At 38.4% G+C, this 19,336-nt stretch overlaps 2 protein-coding genes across 3 annotated transcripts; one reads left to right on the forward strand and one right to left on the reverse strand.

The window, feature by feature from the left end:
• Positions 1 to 1,450: 1,450 nt before the first annotated feature.
• On the reverse strand, positions 1,451 to 16,033 carry ppp1r13l (protein phosphatase 1, regulatory subunit 13 like). Of its 2 annotated transcripts, none has more exons than XM_005936773.3 (13): positions 15,783 to 16,033; positions 9,709 to 9,772; positions 9,477 to 9,598; positions 8,541 to 9,096; positions 7,950 to 8,042; positions 7,749 to 7,837; positions 7,027 to 7,387; positions 6,477 to 6,937; positions 6,218 to 6,355; positions 5,539 to 5,672; positions 3,372 to 3,538; positions 2,672 to 2,865; positions 1,451 to 2,547 (listed from the first exon to the last, which is right to left on the reverse strand). In XM_005936773.3, exons 2-13 carry the CDS (start codon positions 9,743 to 9,745, stop codon positions 2,512 to 2,514), a joined length of 2,388 nt encoding a protein of 795 aa, XP_005936835.1. In that variant the 5' UTR covers positions 9,746 to 9,772; positions 15,783 to 16,033; the 3' UTR covers positions 1,451 to 2,511. The 2 variants fall into 2 exon arrangements, with proteins under 2 accessions (XP_005936835.1, XP_005936833.1); XM_005936771.3 differs by having other exon boundaries at positions 9,709 to 9,789; positions 15,783 to 16,029.
• Positions 16,034 to 16,605: 572 nt separating this feature from the next.
• On the forward strand, positions 16,606 to 19,185 carry opa3 (outer mitochondrial membrane lipid metabolism regulator OPA3). Its single transcript, XM_005936770.3, has 2 exons — positions 16,606 to 16,895; positions 18,252 to 19,185. The coding sequence occupies exons 1-2, from the start codon at positions 16,754 to 16,756 to the stop codon at positions 18,578 to 18,580; spliced, it is 471 nt and encodes a 156-aa protein (XP_005936832.1). The 5' UTR covers positions 16,606 to 16,753; the 3' UTR covers positions 18,581 to 19,185.
• The last annotated feature ends 151 nt before the right edge of the window (positions 19,186 to 19,336 follow it).

The following is a 19,336-nucleotide window of genomic DNA, read 5'->3' on the forward strand; positions in this document are numbered from 1 at the left end:
ATGTGTGTGTGCAGGTGTGCCACACTCCTCCGACAGCAGGCCACGGCACTAACAGTTCATTTTGGTCCATCGTGGTTATAATGGGGTTTAAATGAGGCAGCAAATGAGTTCTGCTTGAAGAGAATTACTGTTCTGCAAAGAAGTCTTCACAACGTCAGATGCAGTTCTTTTACCAGTGCAGGTCTTGCAAAGAGATATGGGTTTGACTGAAGACTTGTGATTATATGCAAAAGAAAAAAAGGGTTTTTTAGACTTTTCAGAAACAGAAATTACTGCAGAAAATGTGATTTGTAAACCAAAGAATTGGCTGCAGAGGAAGGCAGTGTTTAACCATTAGGTTCAAACTTTCAGATTATAATTACTACACTGAACTGTGCTGGGTTTAACAATGATGGGGACTATTAGTTTATGTGACAAGAACTCATTATTTATAAAATAGCAGTATCAATTTTAAATGTAAAGAACAAAACAAAACCGCGATTATGAAAACTGATGAAATGGCTCACCTTGCTCATCAGCTTGCTGCAATTTTATCTTTCTAGAAACCAAAAGAGTGAAACAGCTTACAACAACATCTTACCTCATTGAGTTGCTGACTTAAACAGCTTCTTGTTTTTTAATTTAAGACGAAATGATTTTTCACTGCATCGTGTGTTCCTGCTCTATACCATGGCCTTCTAGCTGAGTTGAAGATCTATTTCAGTGAAACATTATGTATTCTGCCACAGGCCACTGGACATTTCAGTTCACTTAAATCACCTGAATTATTCACCAGACACACAGCATTAGTTCATCACAGCTGTGTGTGTGTGTGAGAGAGTTAACAGTGATGCTGTATATCCACTAACTGTATGTCATTATTATCATGTTTGTATAATCTGCATAACATGAAACATTTAAAGAAAACAGCAGTCAGCTTCAATCAGTGTTGGCAGTAATTGTCCTCAGGGATTGTGTTGAAGAATACAAGCGTTGGTGTTAATATCAGTGCAGATAGTCTGTAGATCAAAAGATGCAAATCAGAGTTAATTTTAAAAAAAAACCTGTTCATCATGCGTGTAGCTTTTTCGGTAATTACACTTATTCATCAGAATACAGTTAACTGATTCATTAAATATCACAGCAGTCCTGTGGGTGCTCTGTGGTGTAAAAGCAAAAAGACTGAAAAAGATCAGGGAAATGAATGAACTTCAAATAAGAAGAAATAAAAGAAATTAGCAGATGTTTTTCCATGTATAATTTACAGTGTGGGATAATGCTGCAGACCAGCCTTGAATGGTGCTTTGTCATATATTACTATATACAGTTTTTGCTTGCAAAACATGCAGCTGTTGAAATACTTAATAATACAATGCCATCTGTTGGTCAGTAAGGGACATTTCAAAATGGTATTTCCAAGTAACAAAACTCCAAATACAGCACATTTTAAAGAAAAGGCAAAAACAAAAACACGATTTTCATCTTTTTATTCAGTATTCAAAAATTTGATCACTATGTGCTCCGTAGAAGCCTAAAGGTTAGATGCACAGAGGGCCCTAGTAACAAGTGAAACAAAAAAAATATATAATAAAACCAGTTTTTGTCACCACATGCACTACACCACTGTGAGTACACACACAAACACATCCACCCAGAAAACACTTTCAAAAAAGACACACTTATTTAGTGAGCATAAACATACAACACAAACCTGAAGGCAAAAAGAAAATACTGAGGTTGAAAATACTATGGTAAACCTACTACCGCCGTACTGATAGGAGAACACAACTCCTGACATTCAAAAAAAATCACACATATTTCGAGAATATTGTTGTTATTAGGATTTAACAGCCACTGTAGCCAGAAAAAGTTACAGTTAAATACTAGTACTAATATCTGAGAAACTATTTGCAAAGGCTGTGATATCTGAGTACATTTCTGAAATATTATGTAAAGTAAAACATTCCCTGCTAACTGCTCTCTTTTACTGTGGTGCTTCCTTTCTGCAAACTTTTCCAGGAATGGAAACTTGGATTTTACTTTGATTGAAGCAAAGCATTTCTAAACTGAGCAGTCACAAGATTTCACACACCTGCCATGACTTTGCTGATAAGTTGAATGAACATCAAAAGCCAGTGTTTGCATTCTGATTAGTAACCATACCAACTTTTTACTCATTGTATGGTGAACCCCTGACTGAAGTTATCCGAACAACATGGACCTTCACCCCTTTGTAACATTTGGATAGACAACAAAACTTGACTATCTGTCATAGAGTTGTAACATAGATAATTATTCTACAGCCAAGCCGGTACAAACGTAAAAAGATTTATCCTTGTCAGTACAGCCAAAAGGAGTATAGAGACTTCACCTTTGCCTCTCCTTCCCTGACAGATCACAAAAAATCTTTTAGGTCTGCAGTCTTTTTATGGCCGTACAGACACAGTATGTTCAACTAAAAGTCTGAAGCTATAAAGCATCTGAGAATATTCCCTGCATCAGTTTGACCAGACCTGATAATCAGGATGCTACTTAACACAGAGATTTCGGCCGAACCTTCGGGAAAAGCTAGAAAAAGAAAAAACAAACATGAAAACAATTAAAAGTCATGTTTTGTTGCAAAATGAAAATCATGAAATCAGGAGAAAAGGACTGAATTGATGTTTTCTTTATTTAGAAAGTGGTGTCTTACCCCAAAGTAGTTGTTTGGAACAAAGCCTTCCCTGCCACACAGTGAGGCCCACCACCAGTCTGACCCCTCAGGTTTCTGGAGGATGGTGACCATGTCTCCGTCTTTAAAGCTCAGTTCATCTGCTGCCTGAGCTGGGTAGCTCCACAGAGCATAAAGCACTCCGCTGTTGTCCACCCCCATGGCCTCCTCCGCAGCTGAAGAAAGAAAACAGGATACATATAAATATAAAGACTGCTGTACCAGAAAGCAGTAGTTTGGAATAGTGTTCATTGAGAGGCTAGAGGTCACTATATTTGCTTTTGATTTCATAATTTCATAAATTATAGTTCACTATAGCTTTATTTTAAAACGCCACCTTAAAGTGTTCCTACGTTGTATTCTTAAAATAATTTTTTAAAAAAGAAAGAAAGAAAGAAAACTTGTAATCCTCCTAACATTTCTTTGGGAGTAGATTTTGAACAAAACTATTTAATTATGATTATTATTTTTCTTACTATTATTTATATTACAACATGCAATATATATACATATTCTGTACATGTCTGTGAATGGCTGAATGCTATTTAACAAAACAATTGACACTGAGGTTAAACATGGAGCAGATTACATCAGTAGAAAATATCATATGATACGTTATAAGTACTATTTGACTAATTAAACAGTTCATAGTACAGTTTACGTGTGGGAGTTGTTGTCTCACCCCTCAGGAAGGTTTCACACTCCTCATATCCAGGAGCATAAGGGTCACACTTCTGGGAAGCAGTAGCTCTGTCTCTTTCTGTAACGGCCATGACGGCAGCCCCACTCCTCACCAAAAACTCACAAAGAGGACGGTCATTACAAGAGGCTGCACAATGAAGAGGAGTCCTGTGGGCCACATAAAGAGCTTTAATTATGTTGTATTTATAGATATAGATATATCCGTACACCGTCTTCCAGTTCCAGGGCTTTGGATACCAGGATATAACATTATATTAAAAAATAAAACATCTATTCCTTTGCAACTCCTTCAGATCAACTTCATCAAATGATAACTTAGACTGAAAAACCTTTATCCTTGTCAGCACAGCCAAAGGGAAATATTTACAAAACCAAAATGCAAAAAAAGAAAAGTTAAGCACACTACATGTTAACGTTTTCTGTATGACTTTATCAGACTCTCGTGTCATTATGGTCGAACTATGGCCCACTTTTTTTTTAGCAACGTTGCTTGAGTTCATTGAGCTTTGCAGGCATTCATTTATGCACAGTTCACTTACGGTTCCACCACAGCATTTCAGTGAGGCTAATTCTTTTCTTTTTCAACCAGTCTGTTGTCGATTTACCAGTATGCTTAGAATCTTTGCCCTGTAGGACGGATGACCAAGTTTAATCAAAAAGACTTCACATCTGATTCTAGAATACTTTTGTATATAAGGAAGTTTACAGTATACTCAAAAACTACATGTTGCACTGGTCCTGTAGCTGCAAAATCAGTCCAGACATTACCCCTCCATCACTGTGTTTGACATGAGGTGTTTGTGTTTGGTTTTCACCAAATGTGAGGTAGTGCATCTCCACTTCGGGCATGTCTGCCCAAAAAGACATTCTTTAGATATTAAAGATATTCTTTAGAGAGCTGTTTACTAATATGTGCATGGAAATGTTCAAGTATACATTTCTTTCGTGCAAAAGTTATGTGTATACACAAAATTAATATGGAATTTATTAAACATGAGAAAAGTGGTCGATGTTGTAAGACAGAAGTCTATGCATCTATGGCAAGAAAGCAGGGCCAACTGAAAATGGAAACAATTGCACCCAAAGAGAAAGCCAGAAAAGTTGAAAAAGCTTTCCAAAGTTAGGCCTTCATCACTTTGTTCTAACTGTGTTCATAAATTATGAACCAATTTGGTATAAAAGACTGATTTGGCATGATATGTTTGAATGAATTTGTGTGCAGGCATTCTTACTAAATGAGAACCTTTGTTCCAGAGGCCTTGTGATTTGTTCAGATGCAGGTTTTCAAACCTAAGCCATGCTGCCATGTTATTTTTAGAGAGAACAGGCTTTCTCCTGGCAACCCTTCAAAACAATCATACTTGTTCAGTCTTTGTCCAATTGTACTGCCATGAACTGTAACATTTAACATGCTGAGGAATGAAATGTAACCTTTAACAGGCTGAGGACTGGTGTATTTTGAATGGTGCTTTTTTTTATATCTCAATTTTAATTTGTCTTAACATTGACGTTGGGTTGAATGTACTGGAACATTTACTGGCAGCTGTCTTCAATGTTTTCCTTTTGCGAATAATCTTTCTCTTAGTAGAATGATGGATTTCATCTTGTTTGGAAATAGCTTCATAACCCTTTCCAGAACAGTAGGAAACAATAATTGCTTCTCTGAGATCATTGGTGCACACTCTGGTAAGGGGAGTGGGCTTGCATGCACCTGAATGCACCAGACCTGCAAACTGCCAAAACCTCTGCTTTTATAGAGGTGGTCACACTTATTGATGATCAGTTAATCAAGTGTATTTGATCAGCAGCTCCTGTGTGCTACTTACCCTCTTAAGCCCTATGGAAATATTAAGGCTGTATTTAATTTTTCCTTCTGCATTTTGGTTGAGTTTTGGTTAAAAAATAATAATAACACTATGCCATGTAATGTTCATCTATCCAAATGTAAGACCAATTTTATGGCTTGATATGTAAATCTTTTGAACTGAAATAGGCTGTACCTTTTGTCCACATGGCTGTGCAAACAAGGAGTAATGTTGTGTTCTGAAATAAGTTATATGAACTAGTTACACAAAGGCTTTTACAGGAGGCAAATATAAGAGGAAATAAGAGAAAGAGGATGTATACAACAGTAAACAAATATTTACCAGCCATGGCTGTCAGGTGCACTGACATTAACTCCAATCCGAACCAGGAAGTCCACGATATCGTGATGCCTAAAGCAGACGGCATTATGAAGGGCAGTGATGCCTTCTTCATTTGGTTGGCTGGGATCACTCATCTTGGAAAAGCATTTTACACACAGTAGATTTGTCAGATTAAATGTGATTCATTTCCACCCACCATTTAAACAAATTGCAGACATAAAACAAATAAGATTTGCATCTGTTGTAACCAGTTTATCCACTCTGACATTCGTTTAGCATGACTGTCAGCATTTCTTTCTAAAATAGGAGTTGAAGCTATTGTGCTGACTGGAAGACTCAGAGATGAGCTGAAAAACAGAACGCATACTCAGCATGTGTTCCTTCAGAAAACTAAAGTTAAACATTAAACATTTTTTCGGCACTGGAGCAGGAAGTCTGTCACTTCACTGTTGCAGTCCAATAAACTGTATTTAGGCTGCTGATGTAAGCTAAAGAAGTGGAAGAAAAATAATATAACTATTATGGGCAGCCCTCGGAGATCATGCTATTTTCTTGAAATACATCCAAACCTTGCTGCCTGCACAGTTTATGTCTGGACTTTGCTAAGTGAAGTTCTCTTTAAATTCTTAACATAATTAAGCTAGCAATAGAGATAGAGAGATAGAGCTAGTATACATACCTCCTGGACAGCTTTCTGCACTGTGTCCAGGTCTCCAGCTAAAGCTCCATCAAGTACAAGCACCAGCGGGCTAAGCCGAGCCCGCCTGCCAGAATTTTTGCGCTTTCGATTAGGCAGGCGCAAAATTGAACGGTAATTCTGCACAAAAAACAGAATATCAGTTTGTATAAAGCCAAACACTTGGCTGCAGAAGATTGCATTCCACCTTTTAAAACATTAGACGCTATTGTTATAATTGTTATTGTTGTTAAATACTTACTTTGTCATTTTTAATGAGAGTGGGTGTCTTAGGTGGAGGGGGAGGGGGTAAAGCACTGTCCTCCCCATCTGATGAGCTGCTACTCTCACTACCTTTGTCCGCCTTGTTATGGTATTCCTTGCGAAAGAGCTTGTTGATAAGATGTTTGTACTGGTTTGGTTGGTAATGCGAGGGCTTCTTCAGGGGCTTTGAAAGGTTCACAGAGCCCCTCCTCTTCAGGGCTCTGGGAATTTCTGCCCTGATGCGCAGGACTTCCTCGATGACAGGGGTCACATGGCTCTGGGCATCAGGCGCCACCACTGGTTGCAGCGTGGTGGGGCTTAGGGGCCGAGGAGGTTGCTGATTGGTGCCCTCGGTCTCCACACTACCCTCTGATATGGCAGGATTTTCCAAATTTACAGGGTTCTGCTGAGCAGATACCAACCGCTCTAACTCTGCATCTATATCCGCTGGGTTCAGCACTACAATCATGGATAAAAATCACCATTTATAAGACAGAGATTCATAAACCATAGTGAGGAAGTGTTTGCTAATGTAAAATGTGTTTTACCGTCACTGTATAGAGCTGGCTGCCACAGCTCAGGTGGCTTCAGTTGTGGCTGAACTGTAGGAGGCTGGAAGAATTCCTTTGGGACGGGTACAGCAGGTTGGTAAGGTGACATGTCACTTTGTCCTCCAACCACTCTGGGTTGGGGGGCTATCATTGCTCCCCAATAAGGATTTTGAAGGCGCATGATGACAGAAAGAGGAATGGGTTTATGCTGGCGGGACTGAGTTGAATTGGGAGGAATAGAAATACGGGAGATGGGCTGAGACTGGTAAGGGGAGTGAGACTGAGATGGTGGTACTGCAATACGTGCATTACGGGGGAGGGATCCACTGGAAAACTGAAGAGTATTAGAGAGACGATCCTGTAACAGAAGAAACAAAAAAGGGACACTTTTTTTCCTTTTATTTCAATGGAGGAAGTAATTTGGGGGGTTTTCGTGTTCTTTTTCATTAAACTGGACATTTTTCTGTCCCACAGAAGACAAAAAATGCAGTATTACAAAAAACATGCTCTGAATTGAGATCAAGATTTTTAGGAAAGGTGCATCCTGTTCACTAATGTTGCGATCAACTTTTTCTTATCTATGAAAAAACAAGGAAATAGAGTAATTTACATATCTGAAGTTTCTCATGAACTGCAGTCTGGAAGCAGATTCATTGGAATTAAAGCGTTGAGATACACAAAAGCCATACAAACAAGTTTCATCTTGTATTACTATTTACTTTTATGGGGCTTGGAGCTGGAGAAGGGCCATCGAGGTTGGATTCTTTCCAATTTGGATTTGGCATAGTTGACCGCAGCCACTCTGTCTCTGCAACAGCACGGTTAAAAAACAAAAAGAACAACAACAACAAAAACTTGCTTAGATTACTTGCAGAGACTCATTCCAGAAATTCACTTTAAATGGTCATAAAACCACTAACTGTCATAAGTGTGATGAGGCTTCCTTTCATAAGACATGTCCAGATCTGTCTCATTCCACTTGCCAGGACTCTTCTGCCATTGCACAGCCTCGTCTGATATTGTGGGAGATAAAGCAACAAAAATATGAGCAAAGGAAAAACAAAAATAGAGCAAGTGTGCTAGAAAGTTAATAAGCTTACGGACCAGTATTATTTTTTATAACATTTTCATGCGTTTGTTTTTTATAACTGAAAGAACACTGTGACACGTCTACTTTTAGATTTGCTTTCATGTTCAGAAAGTGAGTCTGTTTTTTATCTATTTATCTATCTATTTTTTTTTTTTATCTTGTTGACTAAGAAGCACTTTTTCAGCCACACTTTAATAACATCTCTACCCATCACACCCCTTTATTTAATCAGACAATATTTGGATTGTTACATCTCAAATCCTGACTTATATCCAGATATGTTGAGGTAATTTAATTTGACTTGTTGGGTAGTTGCTCACCTAGTTTCTTAATAAAATGTATTAAAATTACTACAAAGGTAATAAAGTAAAATGAATTTCATGATAATTAAGTTTAAATGTCCTGAAAATGAAAACTTTACCTTGTTGCCTGGAACTGCTAAAATTTCTGGGAAGCGTGCTGGACATTGGATAATTGACAGACAATGGAGAAGGGCTTCTGTCGAATCGAGGCGACCTTGGACGCATCTGGCTGCTGTCATAAGGTCTGAGCAAATTGGAATGGGCTGAAGCTGATGGTTCCAAAGTAACAGCCTTTGAGTTTGGAGCAGGGCTTCTATCAGTGGAGCTAACTGAGCTTCGTGGGCTCTTGTCATAATGAGGCAAAGAATTATACTTCGTGTTTTGAGCTGAATGGCTGTAACTATGGTGGACGATGTCAGATCCAGCTCGGACTGGAGCATGTGCACTTCTTTGGAGCTTTGGGGATGATAGTGGGCTTGGTGGGAATACGGGGGAGGATCTGGTATTATTATTGTTAGAACTGACAGAGTCAATGGGACGGAAGGATGCTGAGCTTGTGGAGTAAGCTGAAGAGCTGGGGGATCCATTACTGCTGCCACCGGATGCCTGTTTAGTAGTGGAAGTGCTGGAAGACCAACTGGACTGAGGCTGCTCTCTGGAGATACTGGAGGTGGCCTACAGAAAAAAGAGATATGGATATCACTGCGTTTTGTTTTGTTTTAAACACAAACACGTCAACATGTTTTTGTTGGCATTCAACTACATCTGTACAAGGGTGTGTTTGAAAGAGTGCAAGTGAATTTGAATGAAAGTTTTTTATTTTGGTCTGTGTTCACACATTTACAAAAAAAATCAGGACAAGGAAACCCCCTCACTGGCAAATTTAATTTAGAAACAGAGGAAAGGAAAAAACAAATAAATCAACCACTGCCTTGATATTTCCACCCATGTTGGACACTTTGAAGGACTACAAAATGTAACTATTATAAACTAGTGCAAATTAACAGCTAAAAGAGGGAAACTAGTACTACATGTGTGTGTGTTTGAGTGAGTACCTGTGACTTAGACTCTGTGTTGTTATTGCTGGTGGAGGCCTCCTGCAGCAAGGAGTTAAACTCTTTGGATAACTCGTCTGCTGTAGCGAGTGATGCGCTCAGATCATCATTCATGGTCTGGACTGAATATAAACCGCAAATGTACAAAACTCAATTAGCAGAGGATATTATTCCCACATGTACAAATATACACAGAGCCAAGAGGAAAAGTTAAACATTAGTGGAAACTCACACAGCATGCTGCTCCCAAAGCTTGTTTGAGAACTCATGACTCATCAGATAGCAATAACTTGCTCCTGAAAACAAACGCCACCTGTTAGGACAGAAAAAAAAATCCAAAAAACAAAACACTTCCATTAGCTCACAAGCTTTTTATCATCTTTTTAGAAGAATTAACATTTTACAGGAAATGTTTCTCCTAATACTGAACTACACACAGACTTCCTCGAACCCTAATTCACTTTAAATCAACCTTGAAAGTTAGGTTTCATGCAAGATTTACTTTGCTTAGCTCTTCCCTTTCAGCTCCAAGCTGAAATTGCCTTCAGGCAATTTCCAAATAAGCCGAATGCCTGTCATGTCTAAACAAGTCACAATTTCCTGATTACTGAAAGTTCAAAAACAGAAATATGACATAGTGCACAATTGCAAACATTTATAATGACTTTATAGACATTTGAGCGCCCTTTTAAGTGCTGGTTGCAGGTGTTCATCATACCTACTGACTCAACCAAGTTATCTGAGATACCAGGTGCTCAAGCTTAACATCACTTATGACTTATGTTGGAGTTTCAGTTTCAGACAGACAGGCCAGACAGACAGGTGCAGCACAGCTTCAAGTGTGTGACAAATTATAGTAATACTAACAACCAGAGAGACGCCGATGCAAGCTGGGCTATTCTGTTAATGAGTTTAAGCCAATAAAAAAATACGAACAATGAGCTGCGCAGTAATAACCACTTTGCATAGAAGCCTTTGCAAAGGCTTTTTTGTGTATACATTTGGATGCTCTACAAAAAGCTGTCATGTTGAAAGCTTAACTTATCACCCTTATCTAATAATTTATATTGTGAGTTCGAGCAGATTTCCTTTGTGGTTTACGGTTCTTTGTATAGCTAGCCAACTACATTCTGCAGTAGGCAAGTAGATGTTACATGAGCCGCAATGGCTGCTTTCCAATCCATAGCTAGTATAAAGCTAGAATGACGGTGAAATTGGATGTTACTAAAGAACATTGTTCAAACTAGTTTACAGTAGTAAGGTGCCAAATTAGTGACAGCTTCAAGAAGCAAGTCCTGTCAGTCAGCAGCCTACCAAAGAACATCAAGACATTTGGACATTTATTTTTGAAGTATTATAAAAATCAGCTTTTATTTCAATGCTCAGTAGACTTCTACCAACATCTTTGCTGTTGCAAAAGTCTCTCCTGCTATCCAGGACCTACAAGAGTTATGACCATGGAACCCAGTTTGCCCTGCAGGCAGTGCAACAGTACTGTAGACTTTAACACTATACTGCAAACCACCCAGTTTTACCTGTCCTTACCGTCCTATATTCAGTTTATTGCGACATCCCTAGTTTAGGCATAATGGGGGGAAAAGGTTGTGACAGAGGACAGATTTATTGAACCTCCTCACTTTCACTCAGATGCTGTTTCCTGATACTTTGATTTTTATTGTGTTAGACTAGACACAGATTACACATGTACATGACGATGAAAATGAATTTAATACGCATAATGTGTAGGAAAAAATATAAAACATTTTTGGAAATGTTCCTTGATTCACTTTTAGTGGTTTAAAGGAGCCAAGCCACTTCAACTAGCCTTCAACTCGCCTCTGTCAGTGCGCCCCAGGGTGGCTGTGGCTACAATGTAGCTTGCCATCACCAGTGTGTGAATGTGTGTGTGAATGGGTGGATGACTGGATATGTAAAGCGCTTTGGGGTCCTTAGGGACTAGTAAAGCGCTATATAAATACAGGCCATTTACCATTTAGTCATGAAGAGAGATGAGAGATTGAGCTTCGTAGTCCCCGGTTGTTTAATATTGTTGTGTTTGTACATAAAGAAACCTTGTCTGGACCAATCTCAACCAGCATTGGTTATGCACACCCTGCTCTACATAATTCTGATTAATTAGAATACCAACTAAAAATTAGCCCTGGCCAGAGCAAACAAGGGTTATATGAAGTAACCAATACTAAATTTACAGCAGAATCAGATAAGTGTTATTCATACTATTTGTCATGCTTTGTAGCAAGAACTTGTCACATCTCAGTCAGGCCTGGGTGCAGGCTCACATTCCTTACTCCTCCCAGTGAGACATTCTCACACATTAGCACACTTGAACGCTCACCACTGTCAACAGCAGCTCACACAAAAAGAGATTGCACTCTTGGTGACTCACAAAGGTCAGGCTGATCACTCATTCACTGAACTCTCTCTTTACTGCCCAGGATTTTATTCACCCCACCCTTTTTCTTCCTGTGAAACTCTGCATGCCGTTTGGCACCTTTGCTATTTTCTCTTGATTCCGACAATTTTGGCTTTGTGTTGCCGGAACACTTTAACTTCACTAAAACTAGAACGGAATCATAATTAGATGTTACGTAATTTATTTGTAGATGCATGTAAGAAGTCAAGTCAAGTTCAAGTTTATTTTTCTAGCCCACATAGAACAACCTTTGCTGACCTAAGTGCTGTACAAGGTTACAGAAAATATACACTGGACAAATCCATCACTAAATCAACAACAAATATAGACTGAAAATGATCAAGTAAGACAAAGTAAACAAGACTGTATTTGCATAGAAAGCCAGGCTACGCTGCTCAACTAGAAGTGAAAACAAGCAAAGATAAGCAGTTTTTTTAAACAGTGCTTTAAAATGATTTAAATCAGCGGTCCCCAACCCCCGGGCCTCGGACCGGTATTGGTCCGTGAGTTGTTTGGTGGTTTTCAGGGATTTTATCGGTTTTCAGCGTCATTTTGTTATCGTTTTTATCGTTAACTCGGTTTTCCTGGGTCTTTTCACGTGTGTTATGAATAAATCTTCTTTTTTTCAGTACCGGTACTAGTTTTATTTTGTTGTATTTATCCGCGACACCTTAAAGGCCGGTCCGTGAAAATATTGTCGGGCATAAACAGGTCTGTGGCGCAAAAAAGGTTGGGGACCGCTGATTTTAATTACTCTTTTGGGTGTGTTTACGACGTTAACTTTTCTTATAACTTAGTTTATTGCAAACTAATAAAGCACATTACTGCAGTTAATATAATGACAATATTGAATTATTTCTCTCCTTTCACTTCACCTTTATTTTGTGTTCTATCATCTTCCATGACATACCTATCATAATAACATTTAGATTCTGGATTTGCCTTTGTTTTTGTGCTATTTTAGTGTTTGTTTTGAGATAATCTCTTTCATTTATTTCTCCTTGTTTGTTTCTTTTTAATCACAATAGGTTTCATTTGTTTACTTAACACTTTTATCTTATGCAAGTGTATGAATCTAAAAAAAATAATAAAAAATCTAGACAACTCTGTGTAAAGAAAAAAATGTTTTTAGAAGTGAAGACAGAGATATATAGTCAATAACTTTGTTTGTTGGAACAGCCAATATCCTTTCAGTTATCACATATAGTATCTCTTGAGGCAATTGTTCCACATTTTAATAGATGTGCTACAGTAAATAAAGATAGAAGCATATGCAAATATGGAAGCGAAAAAACATCAATCATCTAGACGTTTAAAGTGAACTGACAGCTTGTGGCTACTGCAGCTGCGTCTATTTCTGGTTTTGTGTCATGGTTAGTTTCTTGGAAAACCACATTTTGATTTTCTTGCCAGTGCTTAGACTAGAATGTAGTACAATACAGCAACAATTAGCTCTTTCAAGTGGTGAAGCCAACATAAAAGCCACAGGAATAAAATATAAAATGGCAGTTGACAAAACTACTGTCCCCAAAACTACTGGCAGTGCAAAATGTTAAAATTCTGTTAGGACACCCTGAAAAACAGAGAGAAACTATGGGAAGCACAATGGAAATTTAGAGATTAAAGACAATAATCATTAGCTTTGCAAAATGCTAGGGTGTGTCTAACCAAGACTACAAGCAGTCTTTCCCTTTCCCACTCCTTTTAAGTCTTTCGCTAGAAGTTCATGATTACACATCCAATTCTCTAGTTTTATCCTAACTACATATTTCTATCTAGGTACTAATTTCCTGCCTGTTCTCTTTCACAATTGTAGGTCCCTCCTTCATATCCTTCCTCCAGAACTTTGGCTTTGTGCTGGCAGAAAACTTGCAACAGCATGATAAAGCATTCCCTTTATACAACTTCCCTTTGTGGCCTGCTTTTCATTTTTGTTTATCATAAAGTCCTAAAGCAAACATTACCTGTAAGTCATCATCAATGAACATACATTTCAATTGCTCTTGCATAGTAAGATTTTAAATACCAAGAGTCCAAAGTCCAACATCCAGCATAATGTTTACACTGGCTCATCACTGTTTCATGTAGTAAGAATGTTTGAAAACATTGCGAGAAAGGAGAATAAACCCAAGGATAATTATGCAGATACATGTGGGAGGTGCTGTGTAATTACTGTGAGAATGACCAGGAATCTGTGTTGCAGAATTCTGAGATCTTCATGCACTGATAGGCTTTATCATTAGTATCAGCATTATTGCATCAACAGATACTGGCAACACTTGAGCTGTTTATGTGAAAGGTCATGTCAAGGCTTGTAAAACTAATTTCAAAAACCGCTATGACGTTGTGCTGACCTAGTTACATGAGAAGTTTAGTTAAATTTGACTATGACCCCATGCTGACATTAGACTAATCGTAAAGGGCTCACTGATTAAAACATGGCATGTACTTGGATAACAGTGAGATAACGAGTTGGAAAAACCCCACCCAAAGAACTCTGTTTTGTTTTTTTACAGTGCTTTCACCTGCACAGCAGACTTAGTTAGTCACTGAAAGCCAAACCTACATAATTACACAAACAAGAGTTCACACTAATACGCTCTATTCACGATAGCAACTGTCACTTCCAAAGACTTTACACAATACATGACTATTATACTTCTCAAGCTTGGGATAAAAGCCAGTCACTGCAGACACAAGAGCACATAAACTATGGATAGACCAGAGACATGCTGAGGTGATGATTACTAATCCAGAACAAGAGTATAACTTTCCTTCCTTTTGTCCCATAATGTGGACAACTGTTTTTTAGCATAGCCTTGTGTCTCTGTGGTGGTAATTCATTTCACTTCTAGCATAATACTGTTCTCCACAGCATATGACACAGGAATCTCTCAGTGCTATATGACATTTCTGCCAGATCCATTCATCCAATGCCTGCTTTGTAACATTCTCAAGCTGTGGTGCAAAGCAGGGCCACTACCAAGAAGTAAATATCAGCTGGTATATGCGTATGTACATGAATTCGACCACAATTTTCTTTTTTTTAAATTGCTGAATTCTGCTTGGTTTTAACGATTTTTTGCAAAAGGTTGCAGCAAGTACAACAAATGCAGCCAAACTTGTTTTGATAGAGAAACCATGTAAAGCACACATGCTGGATAAATGCCATTTCGTCCCTGTTCCAACAGGAAGGTTTGCTTTGCTTGTAAATTAGAGTTGTGTATAGATCCAACATGCAGTTCAATTAAGCAAAAAATTGGCACATTTGAATTTGTGATGTAAAATTGACTGAAACAGTGGTTATACTAACACCAAATGTTATGAATGAATTTCTTTCTTATCCTAACACTAAAAACAACAATTAATACATTTCATCCAGGACCCAGTGTAGTAACAATCCAATAATAATGCACATCAAAAAATAAAAAGAATAAAAGCACAAAACTGATAGAAAAGACACCCTGGATATTGTGTTTCTACATAGCTGTATTAGACTATATATATACATAACTGTAAATAAACGATTGTTTTACTGGTTGCACATCAATGTCCAGCCAGCAGCTCGCTTTTGCACTTCAGCTTTTCTTTGTGGTTTTGGACAGAGTGGAATGCCAGGCACGGTTGGTAACATCTGATTTTCATTACAGTACACGCTCTTCCTCAAATAGAAGAAACCTCACAATCAACTAGAAATGAAAGGAGATACGCTGTGGAAAAAGAGTTTTCACAACTTCAGTTGAACTGCGAACAGACAACTAATCCGACGTTGCACAAATCCGTAATGCAGGCACCATCTTAAACCGCAACTTAAAGTTTTCGACCATGAAGACGGGTAAACTTGCATTACGGAACAAATTAAAAGTTCATACCTCAAAAAATCAGAGCCTGTCCTTTTGTCCTAAACTGAAGAGAAGAGAATGCGTTGCGTCCAAACCTTCTTGTCTTCCTGAAGTTGGGATCAGCCTGAGTCGCTCTCTTGTGGCGGCGGCTCCAGACATTTAGTCATAGCTGCGTACCGAGTTGAGTTATTTTGGCTGATAGTCCAGCCCCTCGGCTTTCTTCACTGCTGTAACCCGAGCCAGGTGTTCCTGCCACAGCTGTTCCAGGTGAAGTATATAATCCGTGAGGGAAGAGTTGCGTATTATTTAGTAAATTGCGGACAGGTAATTGTCGATTTTTTTTTATTCACACCCTCTCTTTTGAATATGTCTGTGAAGGTTCTCAGTCATCCAGGTCATCGTAGTCAAAGGAGCTTGCAAAGAAAAGCGTCTGGACTTCTTTAAGTTGCTTGAAGACGTTTCACCTCTCATCCGAGAAGCTTCTTCACTTTTGAATAGATTTTTTTTAGTTTATGAACTGTGTTACATGCATAATAATAGACTATTGTTTTACACAATTATGTATTTTTAAAAACATATAACTGTATTAATTTGTTGGGCCTATAGGCCCATCATATACTTCCGATACACAAGTCTCTCTCATTTTAAGAAAAAATAGAACCATAAAATAGTACCTTACTTTTGTTTATAGTTTATAATGCTTGTGTATTGAAATAATCTAACATGCACCAATGCAATATGATGCCACGCAAAAAAAATTTTTTTCATTTTATGAACTTAATTAATTACATATTCAGTTCATTTTTTAAGAGAAAATTAATGTCAAACATCAATAATGTTATTTAAATTGGGAAAGATGGGACCAAATAAGTAAGGAAATCAGGGCGTTTCAGTTCACGAGACTTGGACACGTGGTCGGATTTGTGACTGGGCTTGTCAATCATTAACGTCATCACGTAACCTCTACGCACTCCGCCCCATTGAGAAGCGTTTCCGCCAAGATGGTTGTTGGTGCCTTCCCTATCGCCAAGCTCCTCTACCTCGGAGTGAGGCAGTTGAGCAAGCCTGTGGCTAACCGGATAAAAGCTGGAGCCCGGAGGAGCGAGTTCTTTAAAACTTACATTTGCCTGCCGCCGGCACAGAGTGAGTAATTTGAGCTAACGGCTGCTAAAGGCTTAGAGTTCAGTCCAGTCACCTCTGACGGTTGATAAGCATGGGGAGGCGCAACAACCAATGATAATGAACCTGAAATGACTGTTATCCAATCATCTTTCAAGATATATTTCTTCGACCAATAGCAGCCAGGCAAGGTGTAAAGGGCGGGTCTTGTCTGTCATTGAAACAGATTGTATTAGCCTTTGCTATTATGAGGGCACGGCAGGACAATTGTTGTCCTAACGCCCTATTCAGAATGTGACACTGACTTTAATTAGACAGAAATATGCTAAGTGGACACTTAGCTCTATTGTTTAGTCATTCAAAATACTTCCCAAGTAAAGATTACTGTGTATATCATGTTGTGTTTGTTACTGTGTGCAAATTAAAAAGAAGTCACAGTTTTTCTTTAAAGATAGCAAATTTAAGTAAATTAATGCATCAAATCGAGCTTTTATGAAAAGGCGCTGCAGAAAAAAGGGCACGGTATTATTTGTTGACTGAGTAGATAAAATGCAATTAAAGTTTGATTAGATTTAAAGGTGGTCTTATCTTCATATATGATGGCTGAGTGAAGCAGAAAGGATTTTACTCCGAACTGTGAAGGTGTAGTCATACTTAGAGTTGTCAAGGGGTGGAGGAGGGTCAGAAGCAAGAAGGTGAAATGGAGGACACACCAGCTTTTGAGGAGTATGAGCAGGGGCAAAATGACAACACACAAAATTTGTTATGGACAAGAAATATTATGTAAGCTAAGGCTCTGAGGGATTTGGCTTCTCAGTTGCTATACAGGACACCAGTGACTGTGAAGGGATTCATCTTTACGTGGCAGCCTTCTTGCATTCTGTTTAAGAGACTTCTCACTTTGCAGGGGGCTTTATTCTTTTCCCACTTATAACTGACATCGAGATAATTTGTCTCCTTGATGGACTGCTGAATCTTGGAGAGTCTCTTGAATTATTAACTAGTAAATGTGGATCCTAAGTCATGTGGTGACCACAGATATACGGAAGAATGTTTCAGTTTTAATGAACCTGGTTGCCTAATTTCTGTGTAATGTACCAAGAGCACCACTGATTCTGTGGTTTTGGGCAGTGTTGTCCTGTTTTCATGTTTTATTCTAAAAAACAAAACAATTTCAACCCAATTTCAGTATGGTATTAAGGCTACTTTCTCAGCTGGGTAGAAGATTATAATAAATGATAGTGCAATGATGACATGCATCTTTAACTATAAATGCAGTTTCACCTTTGACCAGATTTGATGAAAAATTGAACAGGACCCAAACATATTCAAAGTCTAACAGCTCTTTCCTTATATACTGTATGCTCCTTGTTCCAACAGTTTATCACTGGATTGAGATGAGAACAAAGATGCGGATCATGGGCTTCAGGGGAGCCACCATTAAGCCGCTGAACGAGGAAGCGGCAGCAGAGCTGGGCGCCGAGTTACTGGGGGAATCAATCATCTTCCTCATTGGTGGTGGATGCATGGTGTTAGAGTACAGCAGGCAGGCGGCTAACTCTCGCCGTAAAGAGGAAGAGCTGAACGAGACCCTCATAAGCCTACAGACGCAACTAGCAGAATTATCCCTAACGACAGAGACTCTAAGTGCGCAGCTGAGAGAGGTCAACAGGCAAATGCTGTCATTTCCTGTTCCCACCAAAAAGTAACAAATTTAGTTGTTTGCTATACAGCAAGGCACAATGTCGGGTTGTGGGATGAAGGAGTGAGTGCAGGTGTACATGTACAGCCTCATAGCTTTGAGCTGGGTGGAAGAGGTTGATATAAGTATATCACTGCAATCCGGATTTGGGTGCTATTGTTTGCTCGTGTTCTGAGCAACTAGTTGTAAAAAAAGGAATTGCTATGATATTCATAGTGAATTTCACTGGCTGACCTTGTATGTTCATTGTAAAGTTGACTGAGTGTATATAAAAACTTACAGTACAATAAAGTGGTGACCTTAAAGTTGATATATACATATATATTTTTAACAGCTTCAGCATATTCCTTTCTTTGTAATTCAGTGATCCTCGTAGACCTTAATCACTTTGGAAATACTGAATTATATGATTTTTTTAATACTAATTATGAGTTACTATTAATGGAAAAAAATATAAAAAAAAAACAAAAAACAGAACCAGCTCATATCACTGGATAGTTTTTGAGAGAATCTGCCCCTGTACTGTCCATAAAATTCCATGTTGTAATTGCTGGTTTTTAATTGGATATATGGTGACAATTGGAAAAAAATTGAAATAAAATGATATGTTGGCTGTTGATAGCGTTTTTGTTATGTTTAATACGAAACAAGAGAACAAAACTGAAAGCACCTCCAGAGTGGATAATGTCCCGCGTGTCTTCACATTACTGTAAAACTACAGTACCCAAGATGACGTCAACTTAAACACTTCCTGCTTTGGAAC

The sequence above is a fragment of the Haplochromis burtoni genome, unplaced genomic scaffold (assembly GCF_018398535.1).
Source record: "Haplochromis burtoni strain Fernald_Lab_line unplaced genomic scaffold, NCSU_Asbu1 Contig_36, whole genome shotgun sequence".
NCBI classification, from domain to species: domain Eukaryota; kingdom Metazoa; phylum Chordata; class Actinopteri; order Cichliformes; family Cichlidae; genus Haplochromis; species Haplochromis burtoni.